The 13,550-nt window shown below is 38.4% G+C and overlaps 1 protein-coding gene across 4 annotated transcripts in view; it reads left to right on the top strand.

Moving 5' to 3' along the window:
• Positions 1-13,550, top strand: part of LOC118661065 (lymphocyte antigen 75-like) — a 134,377-nt gene that overhangs the window by 56,279 nt on the left and 64,548 nt on the right. For all 4 annotated transcript variants that reach the window (XM_036318591.1, XM_036318589.1, XM_036318590.1 and 1 more), the window contains 9 exons: positions 537-572; positions 935-1,110; positions 1,763-1,833; positions 2,571-2,650; positions 3,232-3,371; positions 5,724-5,829; positions 6,065-6,225; positions 8,985-9,114; positions 10,082-10,308. In XM_036318591.1, coding sequence (XP_036174484.1) covers positions 537-572; positions 935-1,110; positions 1,763-1,833; positions 2,571-2,650; positions 3,232-3,371; positions 5,724-5,829; positions 6,065-6,225; positions 8,985-9,114; positions 10,082-10,308 — 1,127 coding nt within the window. The remainder of the gene's footprint in view (positions 1-536; positions 573-934; positions 1,111-1,762; positions 1,834-2,570; positions 2,651-3,231; positions 3,372-5,723; positions 5,830-6,064; positions 6,226-8,984; positions 9,115-10,081; positions 10,309-13,550) is intronic.

Consider the following 13,550-nt stretch of genomic DNA (forward strand, 5'->3'; position numbering starts at 1 on the left):
TCACCTTCTCAAAAGGTTCGGTACTGGATCATTGCACATTGTTTCCAAGGATATCCTGGTGGACAATAAACTCTACCCACACAGGTTTACAGAACAATTACTCAAACTGCGTTAGATGGAGAAGTGGTTTCTGCATAACCTCACCCTACAATGATGATTATTTTGGTGCATATTCCTTAGTGCTTCTATGTAATGTGTACAGTGGATGCATTTATTCATTTGTGCTTTCTAATTATTAGCTATGTTTGTCCATCTGATCTTCCTTCGTGACTTCTATGGTATAAGATAGAGAACTGCTAGTGATACTTTATTAATACTCAACAGATCTGCTTTTTTATTGCCACTATAATAGCTTTAGCGTAGTCTCCACAGAATTCAAATTGAAGTGATCATGACATGAAAGGCAATGGTTCAGCCAGAAGTGGACAAACCTCAGCAATACTGTGGCCCTCTGTGGACTGAAGACACTGACTTATATATGTGATGATCTGTAATTGGACACTAAACTTGAGCCACTTGCTTTCTTCCTCATACAGGTCGGACTCCAAAAACACCAGACTGGTACAATCCAGGTAAGTTAAGAAAACTGAAATTTAGCCAAAGCCGCCTTTACTTTTTCAATAATGCATCTAGTTTATTTAAACCCAGGCCTGAGTGACAGTTTCTTCTCTATCACAACCTTCAACTGAGATGAAGTATCTCCAGGCGGGAGGTGATTGGCTGTGGTGGGATGAGGCTACAAGGGTGGATTTGTCTTTCTCTGTGACTCTGGGTGGCAGTCACTGGCTCAGGAGTCCTCAGGAAGCACTGTCCTGTCCAGAGAGAGCCAGGAGTCTAAATGAATTACAATTTTAAAAAGTTTTGAACATTAATTCATGCTTAGAGGGTGCAGTTTGGTTTACACAGTCGTAACTCTGATATTCTTTTCCTTTAGAGCGTGCTGGAATTCATGGACCACCAGTTATAATAGAAGGGAGTGAATATTGGTTTGTCCCTGAACCTCGCTTAAACTATGAAGAAGCTGTCCTGTACTGCGCCAGCAATCATAGCTCCCTGGCTACTATAACATCTTTTGCAGGACTAAAAGCCATCAAAAACAAAATAGCAAATGTAATTTTAAAAAGAGTATATCTTTAAATATTGTTCTTATTTTTATATTTATGCCATTAACATTTTTTCAAAATTTTTGCCAAAATCTACAAAAGTTAAATGTTCCTCTCAAGTAAAATTTGCCTAACAACATTCAAATCCCTCATTTCTTGTTAGAAATGTTAACTTTAATTGCTTATGTTTTAATAGTATTCAAGACTAATTATGAATATCAATTTATACAATTAACAGCAATAGATAATATAAATTATTCTAAGTCCTTATCACATTTTTTACTAAAAGTTAACTTTATAGTTAACTTGAGTTTCTGTTTCTACTAATAACTAACTTTGCAACATACCTTTTTGGAAGAAAAATAATTTGTTCATCTTTAAATTTATAATTAGTTGCAATAGGACACTAAATGTCCAATTGATGTATGCCCATAACTACAGCAACCATATTTTCTATATGCAAAATAGGGCCTTTGAATATACAAAGAGTTTTCAAACTATTCTTTTGGTGAAAGGATGTGGTTTATGTAATTTAGATAGCAAAGTAACGGAATGTTTTGAAATATTAGTGTTTTGTAGTTATGGTGGGATGGGGTTAAATCAAAACTCTCCTAGAAAACTCAGCACATATAAGGATGGATATTTGGTTTGTTTTTCAGATATCTAGTGATGAGCAGAAGTGGTGGATGAGAACCTCTGAGCAGCCAATAATAGATCGTCATTTTATATAGTATGTATTTATTATTGACGCTACCTTATAAAGTGATTTAAAAGAAGCAGCCCCAAATTCCCTTTTAATAAATGTATTACCTTTTTTAAAATATATTTTTATTGATTTCAGAGAGAGTGAGAGAAATAGAAACATCAATGATGAAAGAGAATCATTGATTGGCTGCCTCCTGCATGCCCCCTACTGGGGACAAGCCTACAACCAGGGCATGTGCCCTGACCGGAATTGAACCGTGACCTCATGGTGACCTCGTGGTTCATAGGTTTGATGCTCAACCACTGAGCCACACCTGTTGGGCTAAATGGATTACTTTTCATAATTAGTTTTGCACATTAATCCATAAACTGCCTAGATTAGAGAAACCAAGTCCTTTTGCATATTTGCATCAAGAATTAAGGGGTAGCCCTAACCAGTTTGACTCAGTGGATAGAGCGTCGGCCTGCAGACTGAAGGGTCCCAGGTTCGATTCTGGTCAAGGGCATGTACCTTGGTTGCAGGCACATCCCCAGTAGGGGGTGTGCAGGAGGCAGCTGATCAATGTTTCTCTCTCATCAATGTTTCTAAGTCTCTATCCCTCTTCCTCTCTGTAAAAAAATCAATAATATATATATATTTTTAAAAAGAATTAAGGGGTATAAAATAATGGCACAAGTTTAGAATTAAAATTATTTACAGTAAACACCAGAATAGGACATGTAACTACATTCTAAGTTGTCAAATCTCTCATTTTCTTTCAGCTCAAGACATCCATGGCATCACTTTCCTATAACATTTGGACAGGAATGTCTATACATGTCTGCCAGGACTTGGCTTAGCGGTAAAATTAATTCCAAATCCTTTAATGTTGATTATGTAACATGTGAAATTCAGGTTCAATTACTAGTTCAATTTTGTTTTTCCCTTTGATTATGTGTTTGGTAGCTTTATCTTTTCTGATTTATTGCTAATCACAATAGCGCAATTTTCAGGTGCAAGTAAAGTTACTTTTCACTGTGAATATTTTTACTTTTTTTATGTTAAAGTAATTACAAGTAAATTTACCACTTTTGTAACTAATAATCATGTAGACAACTTTGCAAAGATGAACAGGCAACAGTTCTAAAATATAGTTTAGGTCCCTTTCCCCTTCATTAGCCTCCTTCAACTCTATTTCCCTCCATCGGCAACTGTGGTAACTGCGGTGGTTACACCGTACGGGTACATTTTTATAGGCAATATTGGTATGCTATAACCTACTGATATGAATAGTGCTAGAAGACATAAATGGCTAGAGAAGAGAAAGACTATATTTTAACCATCTGGGAATTAATTTAAATAGCCTTTCTTTATGGCTGGATTGTTTTTAAAGTGTACTGGATGGAAAATCTGACCACAGTAATCCTGCTTTTCATTTCTCAGACTTAAATAAACCAGCAGACTGTAATACCAAGTTGCCCTTCATCTGTGAAAAATATAATGTATCTTCATTGGAGAAATATAGTCCAGATTCGGCAGCTAAAATACAATGCTCTGGGAAATGGATTTCTTTTCTGAATAAGGTAAAAAGAGAATTGCTACATTGTGCAAATGATGATTGCTTTCATGATGGCCTGTGACAGGATGGCAATCCATCAAATAACTTCACTAAGACAGCCTCTGCATATTTCGATATCTCACCTTAGAAACCAAGTTAACTCTCAAGTTAGTCATGCCTACAGCTCTTTCAAAATAGTGTGTTTCTATTCTGTTATTACTCACACTTAAATTGCTGAAGTTCCAGTGTCAACGGAGAGTACCAGCAATACATTGAAGTCAAAACTGTCTCTATGGCATATAGGAAACTGACTTAATTTCTGGCTGATAAATTTTCCCCCTTATGGAAAACATCCACCCAACATCTACTAATCAAACTAGACTAGCATTTCCCAAACTACTTTCTGGGGAACTACACATATACTAACCAAATGTTCGTCATTGATCTTGCCTCTAAAGTAGAGTTTATGATTTACATAGGTTTGGGAAATGCTACATTCTATACTTGTTCCTTTGAGATGCATAATCCATATTGGTATATGTATCTCTTAGGGAATGTATTTGACTGCTAAAAAGAGAGATAGGTACAGTATGTTAAAACATGTATTCTATTACATAAAGAAGTTAAAAGGTAAGCAGCTTGGCGTTGGTATGTAAACTGTGAATTCTTCAAAGGCAGGTTCCTTTTGTCCTTCTCCTCTGCCATGAGGCTTCCAAGCTCAAGCTCGGGGTGTTTGCTCTAGAGTCTTCTAGAAACCACACAATGACTTGTATGCCCTTGGCCACTTCATTCTGTATGGAAGATGAAATAAAAACATTTTGTTGAATGTTTCAAGGAACACAATTTAGAACATACTACTCCACACTAATCTATACTAATAAAAGGGAAATATGCTAATTAAGGTGGATGTCTTCCAGACGTCCTTCCAGACAAAGCCACAGCAGCTGCCTGAAGCTCAGGCAAGTGTGGATGGTGGCTGCCGCTGCCCAGGGCCAGCCCAAGACTCAGGCAAGCTGCGAATAGCAGCTGCTGCTGCCCAGGGCCAGCTCGAGGCTCAGGCAGCCAAGCACAGCTGCAAGGCCCGAGGCTCAGGCAGCCATGGTGGCCACCAGTGGCAGCAGCAGCGGGGTGATGGGGGTGGCACCTTCCCCTGATCTGCCAGGTTGCCTCCAGCAGAGGGAGGCAAGACTTCGGCTTAGGCTAGGGGCTGAGGCAGAGGCAGTTAGGGACGATCAGGCCGGCAGGGGGGCAAGGTAGGGACAATCAGGCCAGCAGGGGAACAGTTAGGGGCAATCAGGCTGGTAGGCAGGCAGAGGCAGTTAAGGGGATCAGGCAGGCAGGCAGAGGGGTTAGGGGTGATCAGGTAGGCAGGCAGGTGAGTGGTTAGGAGCCAGCAGTCCCGGATTGCGAGGGGGATGTCCCAGATTGGAGAGGGTGCAGGCCGGGCTGTGGGACCACACCCCCCACCCCCACGTGCATGAATTTCGTGCACCGGTCCTCTAGTATGATTATAACATCAAAAAGAAAGAGGAGATGTGCCTAACAGCTAAAAACATCTGTAGTAAAGCTGAAATATTAGGGGTATATTTTGATTTTTTAAAATTAGGACAGTCTTTTCCCCCCAAAGTACTGGTACTAAATTTACACAGTCAATGTAAGTTGAATTAAAATATTCTGCCAAAGGACAGGGAAATAATTTTTTTAAAATGATTTATTTTTATATATAACAAGGTGATAATTAAGAATACAGACTTTGAAATCAGATGTAATGGAGTCTAAATGCTGACCATACCATTTTATGGCTATTTCACTTATGGGTAAAGTTACTTACTGTACCTGTGCCTCAGTTTCCCCAGTTGTGAGAATTAAATGAGCTAATACTATGCAAACTGTTTAGCACAGAGGAAGCACTCAACAAATGGGAGATATAAAAAAAAGTCATTCAAAGACCACTCTTCAGTTGTTTATATAGAGAGTATAGATCTGCATTGTTATAGTACTACTTTATAAATTTCCACATCTGTGACATACAGTCCAAAAATTAGCAACCCTCTAAAAGATGAGACAGCCCTAGCCGGTTTGGCTCAGTGGATAGAGCGTCGGCCTGCGATCTGAAAGGTCCCAGGTTCGACTCCAGTCGAGGGCATGTACCTTGGTTGCGGGCACATCCCTAGTTGGGGGTGTGCAGAAGGCGGCTGATTGATGTTTCTCTCTCATCGATGTTTCTAGCTCTCTACCCCTCTCCCTTCCTCTCTGTAATAAATCAATAAACTATTAAAAAAATAATAATAATAAAATAAAAGATGAGACATTTATTTCCTATGTGAGCTTTCCCATGTCTGAAATCGTATGCTTCATATATGTTCTTTGTTTGCAGTGTTTTCTAAAGCTTCAACCCAAGTCTCTCACGTTTTCTGAAGCAAGCAATACTTGTCACACCTACGGAGGCACCCTTCCTACAGTGTTGAACCAAAGAGAACAAGGTTTTGTAACCAAGCAGAATTGTTTTGTAAACATGTTTTATTCTGATCTGGGGGCAAAGTTAGTTTTGGGAGGCTGAAGGGAATCAATATAGTTTTTAAATCTTATTAAGCTATTTTTGTAGAGAGTGGGTAAAAGACTATCATGATAGATAAGCAGGAGGTAATCATTGACATTTTTAGTATATCTTTATTTTGAATAAGTCAAATGCTTTTAAAAAAAATCTCTTTCTGACAGATTTTATTACATCGTTGCTTCCGGATATGGAAGATGCTCTGTGGATTGGTTTGCGCTGGACGGCCTTTGAAAGAATAACTAAATGGATAGATAACAGAGAGCTGACGTACAGCAACTTTCACCCATTCTTGGTGGGTCGGAGGCTAGCAATACCAACAAACGTAAGTTTTTTGGAATCAGTAATCTATGTGGCTCTATGAAATCTTGAGCCTTCCATAAATTATTGGATTAAGAACAAGGGCCTGTTATATGGGTTCGTTTATATGAAATGCCAATAAAGTAGATTAGTGGTTGCCAGAGCCTATAGAGGCTAGAAGGATTGAGGGTGATGGTGAAAAGGTACGGGGTTTCTTTTGAGGGAGGTGAAATGTTCTGAAATTGATTGGAGGGTAATGGTTGTACAACCCTGTGAATACTAAAACCTATGGGATTCATGCTTTCAGTGGGTGAATTATATCGTCTGTCAATTGTATCTCAATAAGACTGTCACAAGAAGAAGGACAATAACAACAGTAGCGTCTCTAGCCTTCATGTGTATGCCCTCATTTTTCACAATAGCACCAGATCCACATCCCTTATGTCACAATAATGTAAAACTGTCAAGTAGTGAGTTGCAAACAGAAGCAATTATAAATGCTTTACTTAATATTTTGGGATTTCAAACTGTCAACACCAGTCTCCTGAGGTAAAAAGTACAAAATTGGTGATTAGTGATCATTTTTCCCCTAAGAGTTAAATGTAAAGAAGCTCTAAAAGGAGATTAGGCATTATATTAACAATAGTTGCCTATATCATGAGATCGCTGCCCATAGCTTCTGTCCTCCCTATTTGCTGGATACAAACCACCTTTTGCACAAAGAGCAAAGATTAAGAAATGAACTTTAAAATTGAATTCCAGAAATACATCCTAGACAATGACTATGTAATCATTTTCCCTAATCCTAGCTAATTATCTAGCATTATTTATTGCATTTATTTCCATTTGTTAAAAGCAACATAGGCCCAGCCAGAGTGGCTCAGTGGTTGAGCATCGACCCATGAGCCAGGAGATCATGGTTTGATTTCTGGTCAGGACACATGCCCAGGTTGCGGACTCAGTCCCCAGTAGGGACCGTGCAGGAGGCAGCCGATCGATGATTCTCATTATTGATATTTCTATCTCTCTTTCCCTCTCCCTTCCTCTCTCTGAAAAATCAATAAAAACATTTTTTTAAAAGGAGATATAGGATGCCTTCTTTGTTATATATGAAGTGTATGTGCATATGAGATAGACTCTTATATAGCAATCTCACAGATCTAAGTACTCTAATTTTGCCATATTTAAAAATATTTCATAGGACTGGATATCTTTAATTATTTACCTTTAAGATATTTTTAGCTATTCTTGTCCATTCTTCCAGACAAAGTAGGTTTAGTCAATTTCCAATCAAAACAATTAAATAAAAAATTCTGAGGACAATCTGACAATATTTGAGGGATAATTCACATATTTTTATTACTCTTCTAATTCAAGAATATAGTATAATATCTCTCTATTCAAGTCTTCCTTTATATCTCTCAAGGAAGTTTTTATAACAGTTGTCTTTCTTATTGCTATTGATATGGCAATTTTTTCTTGATTTTCTTACTGATATGTAGGAAAGCTATTGTTTGGAATTTTTATATATTTACTAGAGGCCCGGTGCACAAATTCATGCACGGGTGGGATTCCTTGGCCTGGCTGGCAATCAGGGCAATCAGGGGGAGGGACTGCGGGAGGTTGGCTGTGGGAGCACACTGACCACCAGGGGGCAGCTCCTGCTTTGAGCATCTGCCCCCTGGTGGTCAGTGCACGTCATAGTGACCGGTCGTTTGGTCAACCAGTCATAACAGTCACTTAGGCTTTTATATATATAGTTTTCATAGGCATCAATCTTACTAAAAGCCCTTATTACTTCTCAGAGATTTTCACTAGGTTTCCTTATGTTTCCTAATGAGACAATCATAATTTTCAAATAACAATTCATGCTTTACTACATATTGTGTAACTACTAGAACAGCCGTGGGCAAACTACGGCCCGCGGGCCGGATCCAGCCCGTTTGAAATGAATAAAACTAAAAAAAAAAAAAAATACCGTACCCTTTTATGTAATGATGTTTACTTTGAATTTATATTAGTTCACACAAACACTCCATCCATGCTTTTGTTCTGGCCCTCCGGTCCAGTTTAAGAACCCATTGTGGCCCTCAAGTCAAAAAGTTTGCCCACCCCTGTACTAGAACCATGGTAAATACCAAGGGTAATAAACACCTTCCTAGACTTAATCTAAACTTTCATGGGCCTATCTGCAGTCTTTCACTGTTTTATTATGTATATGATGTTGTCTCTTTGTTTAAGATATATTATTGTATAACTAGCTTATTTTGAATTTTTATTCAGAAATAAGTACTAAGTTTTTTAAAACTTGTTTCTAGCACCTATTGAAATTGTCATATAGTTTTTCCCATTTAGCCTATTGGCAGTTGGTATAATAAATTAATAGATGTTATATTAAACCATCATTATCTTCTCATAAAAATCTAGTTGCTCAAAGTGGATTATTATTGTACTATTCTAACAAGTTAGATTTGTTAGGGTTTTATCTGGGAATGTTTTCATCTCTGTTCATAGAGTTTTTTGTGTTTTTTTCCATAGCGTTTTTTTATGCCATATTGTCAGATATTTTTTCTGATCATGTGAGCTTCCTAAGATGAACTCCGTAGCTTTCTGCCTTTGTGTTTTGAATTAGGACTCAGTTTGAGGCACTATCTTTCCCTGAAAGTTTGAAGAAACTACTCACAAAGCCACGTGATGTTAGAACCCTTCTCAGGGATCATTCTTGCTGGGGTCTTCAGACTGCTGGTTTCAAGACTGCTTGTTTCTGTTTGCCTTTTTGTTTAGGTTTTTGATGAAGAGTCCCGCTACCACTGCGCCCTGATGCTCAACCACCGAAAGTCACCTTTAACTGGAACGTGGAATTTCACATCCTGCAGTGAACACCACACTCTGTCTCTCTGTCAGAAATACTCAGGTATGGGTTATTATCTCGTAACTGTGGGACTTTATGATGTTAGCTATGTACAGTCCTTTTTTTTAACAAAAATCTTATAAATGAATTAAAATTAATTTGTAATCACATAGCTTTCTTAAAATGTCAGCATGACTAAATTCATATTGGTTCAGTGAGTCAGGGAATCTCAAATGGAATGTGATTTTTTTTTCAAGTATTATCATCATACTTAATTAAATATCAAGATTAACTATCAGGTGGGATTTGTTATTAGGAATTGTCTAATGATAAGTTATGGTTGAATTTTATTCTCCTTTCTATGCTGGCATTTTTTAGATTTTACTTTCTATCATGGGAAAAGGGGGAGAAAAAACTTAATGTTTTAAATTTAGTTCAGTATAAACATTCACAGATAAATTTAGTACTAAAAAAGGATGTGAAGCATTTATAAATGGATCACTATCACTTCCTATACCCCAAATAAAACTAAACTATATACTTAAAAATAGGAATTGTCCATATTTTCAAAAAAATATTTTAAGATATATTAATTTTTTCATTAATCACAGTAAGTTTTTAACAGATGATTTTTTTTAACTTTGTTATGTAGTGATACTCTCAAGTAAGTAATCTTCTGAAGAACTGTTTGCTAAATGAATCCCTCTTGTTGAAGCATTTCAAACAAAGCAAGTATCTGACACGAACCTAAGTGGAAATCTTTTCACAGGCTACTTTTGCTTATAGCTTTTCTGCTTCCTAAATCGGGCCAGCTAAAACAGAATTTTCTTCTGATTTTAGAAAACAAAGGTTGGAGCTCATACATTTTACCTAAGGTATACAGGAAGACATACCTAGCTCTCCCACCCAAAATCTAACATAAACTGATAGATAAGTAATATCTAAAGTACATTATTATGGGGAAAAAAAATTTAATGTCCTATGACTCACAGAGTGGGTAGTTATTGTATCTTTTTTCTTTTACACACAGACGTTGAAGGCAGTCAGACCTTGCAGAATACTTCAGAGACTGTAAAGTACCTAGATAATCTGTACAAAATAATCCTGAAGACGCTGACGTGGCCCGAGGCTCTGTGGGAATGCCAGAAACACGGCATGCGCCTGGTGAGCATCTCAGACCCGTACCAGCAGGCGTTCCTAACCGTGCAGGCGGTCCAGCATAACGCCTCCTTGTGGATTGGACTCTCCAGCGAAGACGTAAGTTTTCAGTCCCCACTGCCAGGATCGGGTGATGGACTGCAGCATTTTTTATTATGCACTGTCTCTTATCAGACAAAAAGAAAAAACACGCAAAACACCCAGAGATCATAAAACCTTACTGCGGTGAATTTCATGAAGTATATAGTTTTTTAGTGGCAGTCGTCTTTCCACTGTTGGAAGATCTGGTGCTTTATTGTTTAGATTAAGAAAAAGTTCTAGTGGGCCTATGTAGCTGATCATTTCTTTAACTTATTCCAACGAACAACTGAGCTGGAATCAGGAGCTGCTATGTCTCCTCAGCCAGCAAAGAGAAGAGAGGAGGGATAGGATTACAAAACCGGATGGGGCTGGGTGTATAGAAGTCCTACGGATGGCGCTGACGAGTCCTTCCTATCCCTTTTGGAATCAGCAGAATGAAATGAAGACACTCTAAGAAGGAATAGTGTTTTGCCACATCTTAAGCCATGATTCCAGGTCAATGTCTCGGGTAGTTCTCATTCATTTCATAGCCCAGCAAGGAATGCTAGTTTCCTATCCATTCCCAACACTAAACTGCATACAAATGGGAGTATTTATGCTACTGAAGCTTTGGGTTATAATTAATAGAGATTTTTTTTTAAGCTGTAGTATTCCTCTCAGCATTATAGGCCATTTTGTTTCTTTTCTTGGCCTACTGTGCAATACTTTGATACTCTGCCCACTGAGATGTATTGTAAGGGGAAGATATAGGGCTGGAGTATAAGGCTGCATACATTATGCAGTGCATAGGAGGTGCCATTTACAAAGATTGTGATGTGAACTTTGCCCCCTGCATCTGCATAGTGCATGACTGGTGAAGCCCTAGTTAGATAAAAGTCGCCTAGACCGGTATTCCTAAACTACTCTCAGAGTGTGGGTAATGGGCAGAGTAGGAGAGCAAGTGAGTCCATTGCCTTATGAAGCAAACCTAAGTTATGTACACCTTAGGATGACCCTCAGTATATCAAGATGGCTTTAGGGCTGCTTGGAGATAATGTGATCAAAGACAATTCAGTCCTAACACAAACCCAGAGCTGAACTGGAGAATAGACTCAGAAGTAACCATTATCTTTGACAAACTTTGGATTCATTATCACCAGCAGTTACCAGACACTCATTGAAAAGAAGCAGTATTTAGGAATTGCTTAAAGAAGAGTTTCTCTAAGACTCTGGATATTTTATTTTATTAGTCCTCACCTGAGGATATTTTTCCTACTGATTTTTAGAGAGAATGGAAGGGAGAGAGAAAGAGAGAGAGAGACAGACAGACAGACAGACAGACAGACATCTATGTGTCTGGTTGCCTCCCACACATGTCCTGACCAGGACCAGGGTCGAACCTGCAATCCAGGTACATGCCCTTGACCATGTATCTGTGATCCTTTGGTGTGCAGGCCGACATTCTAACCACTGAGCAACACCGACCAGGGCAAGACTGGATATTTTATATATTTTTTTAAATATGTTTTTATTGATTTTAGAGAGAGAGGAAGGGAGAAGAGAGAGAGATAGAAACATTGATGAGAAACATTGATCGGCTGCTTTCCTACAAGCCCCCTACTGGTTATTGAGCCCGAAAACCAGGCATGTGCCCTGATTGGGAATGAACCGGTGACCTCTTGGTGCATGAGATGACACTCAATTCACTGAGCCACACCTGCTGGGAGGGATATTTTAAAATGTAGCCCCTAGTCAAGCTACATTTAAACTGCTTTCCCAGACCTCACAGCATCATTTTCTTCATAATATTGCTTTTCTTTCTCTTTGGTGTTTGTTACCATATGAAACCCATCCCTGTGTCTCTTGTGAGGCTGGTAATAAGTTATTATATTTTCTGGTTTCAATCACTTTGAACTTCTGAAACAAAAGCAATATTATCACTATGGAAAATTTATTAAGTTCTAGTAAATTAAAAGAAAATATTTAAATCAACTATAATCCCAGTGCCTAGTGATAAATATGGTTTAATCATTGGGTATATATCCTTCAAGTTATTTTTATATGTACATGTATTTATTTTTAAGATAATTTCGATCATATTGTTTTGTAGCTTTTTCCCCCACGTCTTGTTTCTTATACTATTTTTCAGTCTTTACCTATATTTCTCTGTGTCCCTGTTACTGTTTTGTTTTGTTTTTTTAACTAATTTCATGTAGCTGTTTAGTATGTATCTTCATAAGCCGCCTTAAATCTTTGGGACAGCAGGGGAGGGTATAAATAAATAAAACTTTACATTGAAAGCAATGTGAAGGTATTGAAGGATTTTAAATGTGGTAACAACAATATCAGATTTTTAGTTAAGAAAAATTATTCTGGGAGAAGGTGGGGGAGGAAGTGAGTAGTCTAGAGATAAGAGACTAGAGTTTCTTGTGGAAATTCATGCAGAAAATGCTGTTGGCCTGAACTAAGGCATGTTTGCAGCATCTGCAGTGCAGCAGTTCTGGGAAATGTAAAGTCCAGAGTGTGACTGTGGCAGTAGGTCACTCGAGTATGTGGCAGTAAAAGTACGTACAAGTAGAGAATGTCAAGGAAACTTGGGAACTGGGAGAATCACCCATGTGAACATAGATTTCCCTAAGTCAGTGGGAGGGCCAGGGGTTGGAGCAAGGCCTGGGGCACCTCCTTAGTGAATGTCAGCAAGGAGCAGATGGGCGGGATCCATAGTGAATGTCAGACAGAGACAAGGAATCTGGGAGTTGGCAGTGGTAAGAGAGGCATAAACCTCAAAGGAAATGACTGAAGGAGATAAAAATACTACCCCATTCTCATAGCCCTCTGGGGTTTGAAAATGGAAAAACAAACAGCATTCCCTTGTGAGTGCTGGAAGGAAATTATTCTCTTTTAAAAAACAGGTCAAGAATTTAGTAAACAGAGCCTGGCTGACATGGCTCAATGGTTGGGCATTGACCTATGAACCAGAAGGTCACAGTTCCCAGTCAGGGCATCTAAATGCAGGAGGCAGCCAAAGAGTGATTCTCTCTCATCATTGATGTTTCTACCTCTCTCTCCCTCCCCCTTCCTCTCTGAATCAATAATAAAAATATATTTTTTGCAAAAGGCAAGAGTTCCTTCTTTTTTACTGCAGCATAGTATTCCATTGTGTAGATGTACCACAGTTTTTTAATCCACTCATCTGCTGATGGGCACTTAGGCTGTTTCCAAATCTTAGCTATGGTGAATTGTGCTGCTATGAAGATAGGGGTGCATATATCCTTTCTGAT

Source organism: Myotis myotis, unplaced genomic scaffold (genome assembly GCF_014108235.1).
Source record: "Myotis myotis isolate mMyoMyo1 unplaced genomic scaffold, mMyoMyo1.p scaffold_m19_p_8, whole genome shotgun sequence".
Classification (NCBI taxonomy): Eukaryota; Metazoa; Chordata; class Mammalia; order Chiroptera; family Vespertilionidae; genus Myotis; species Myotis myotis.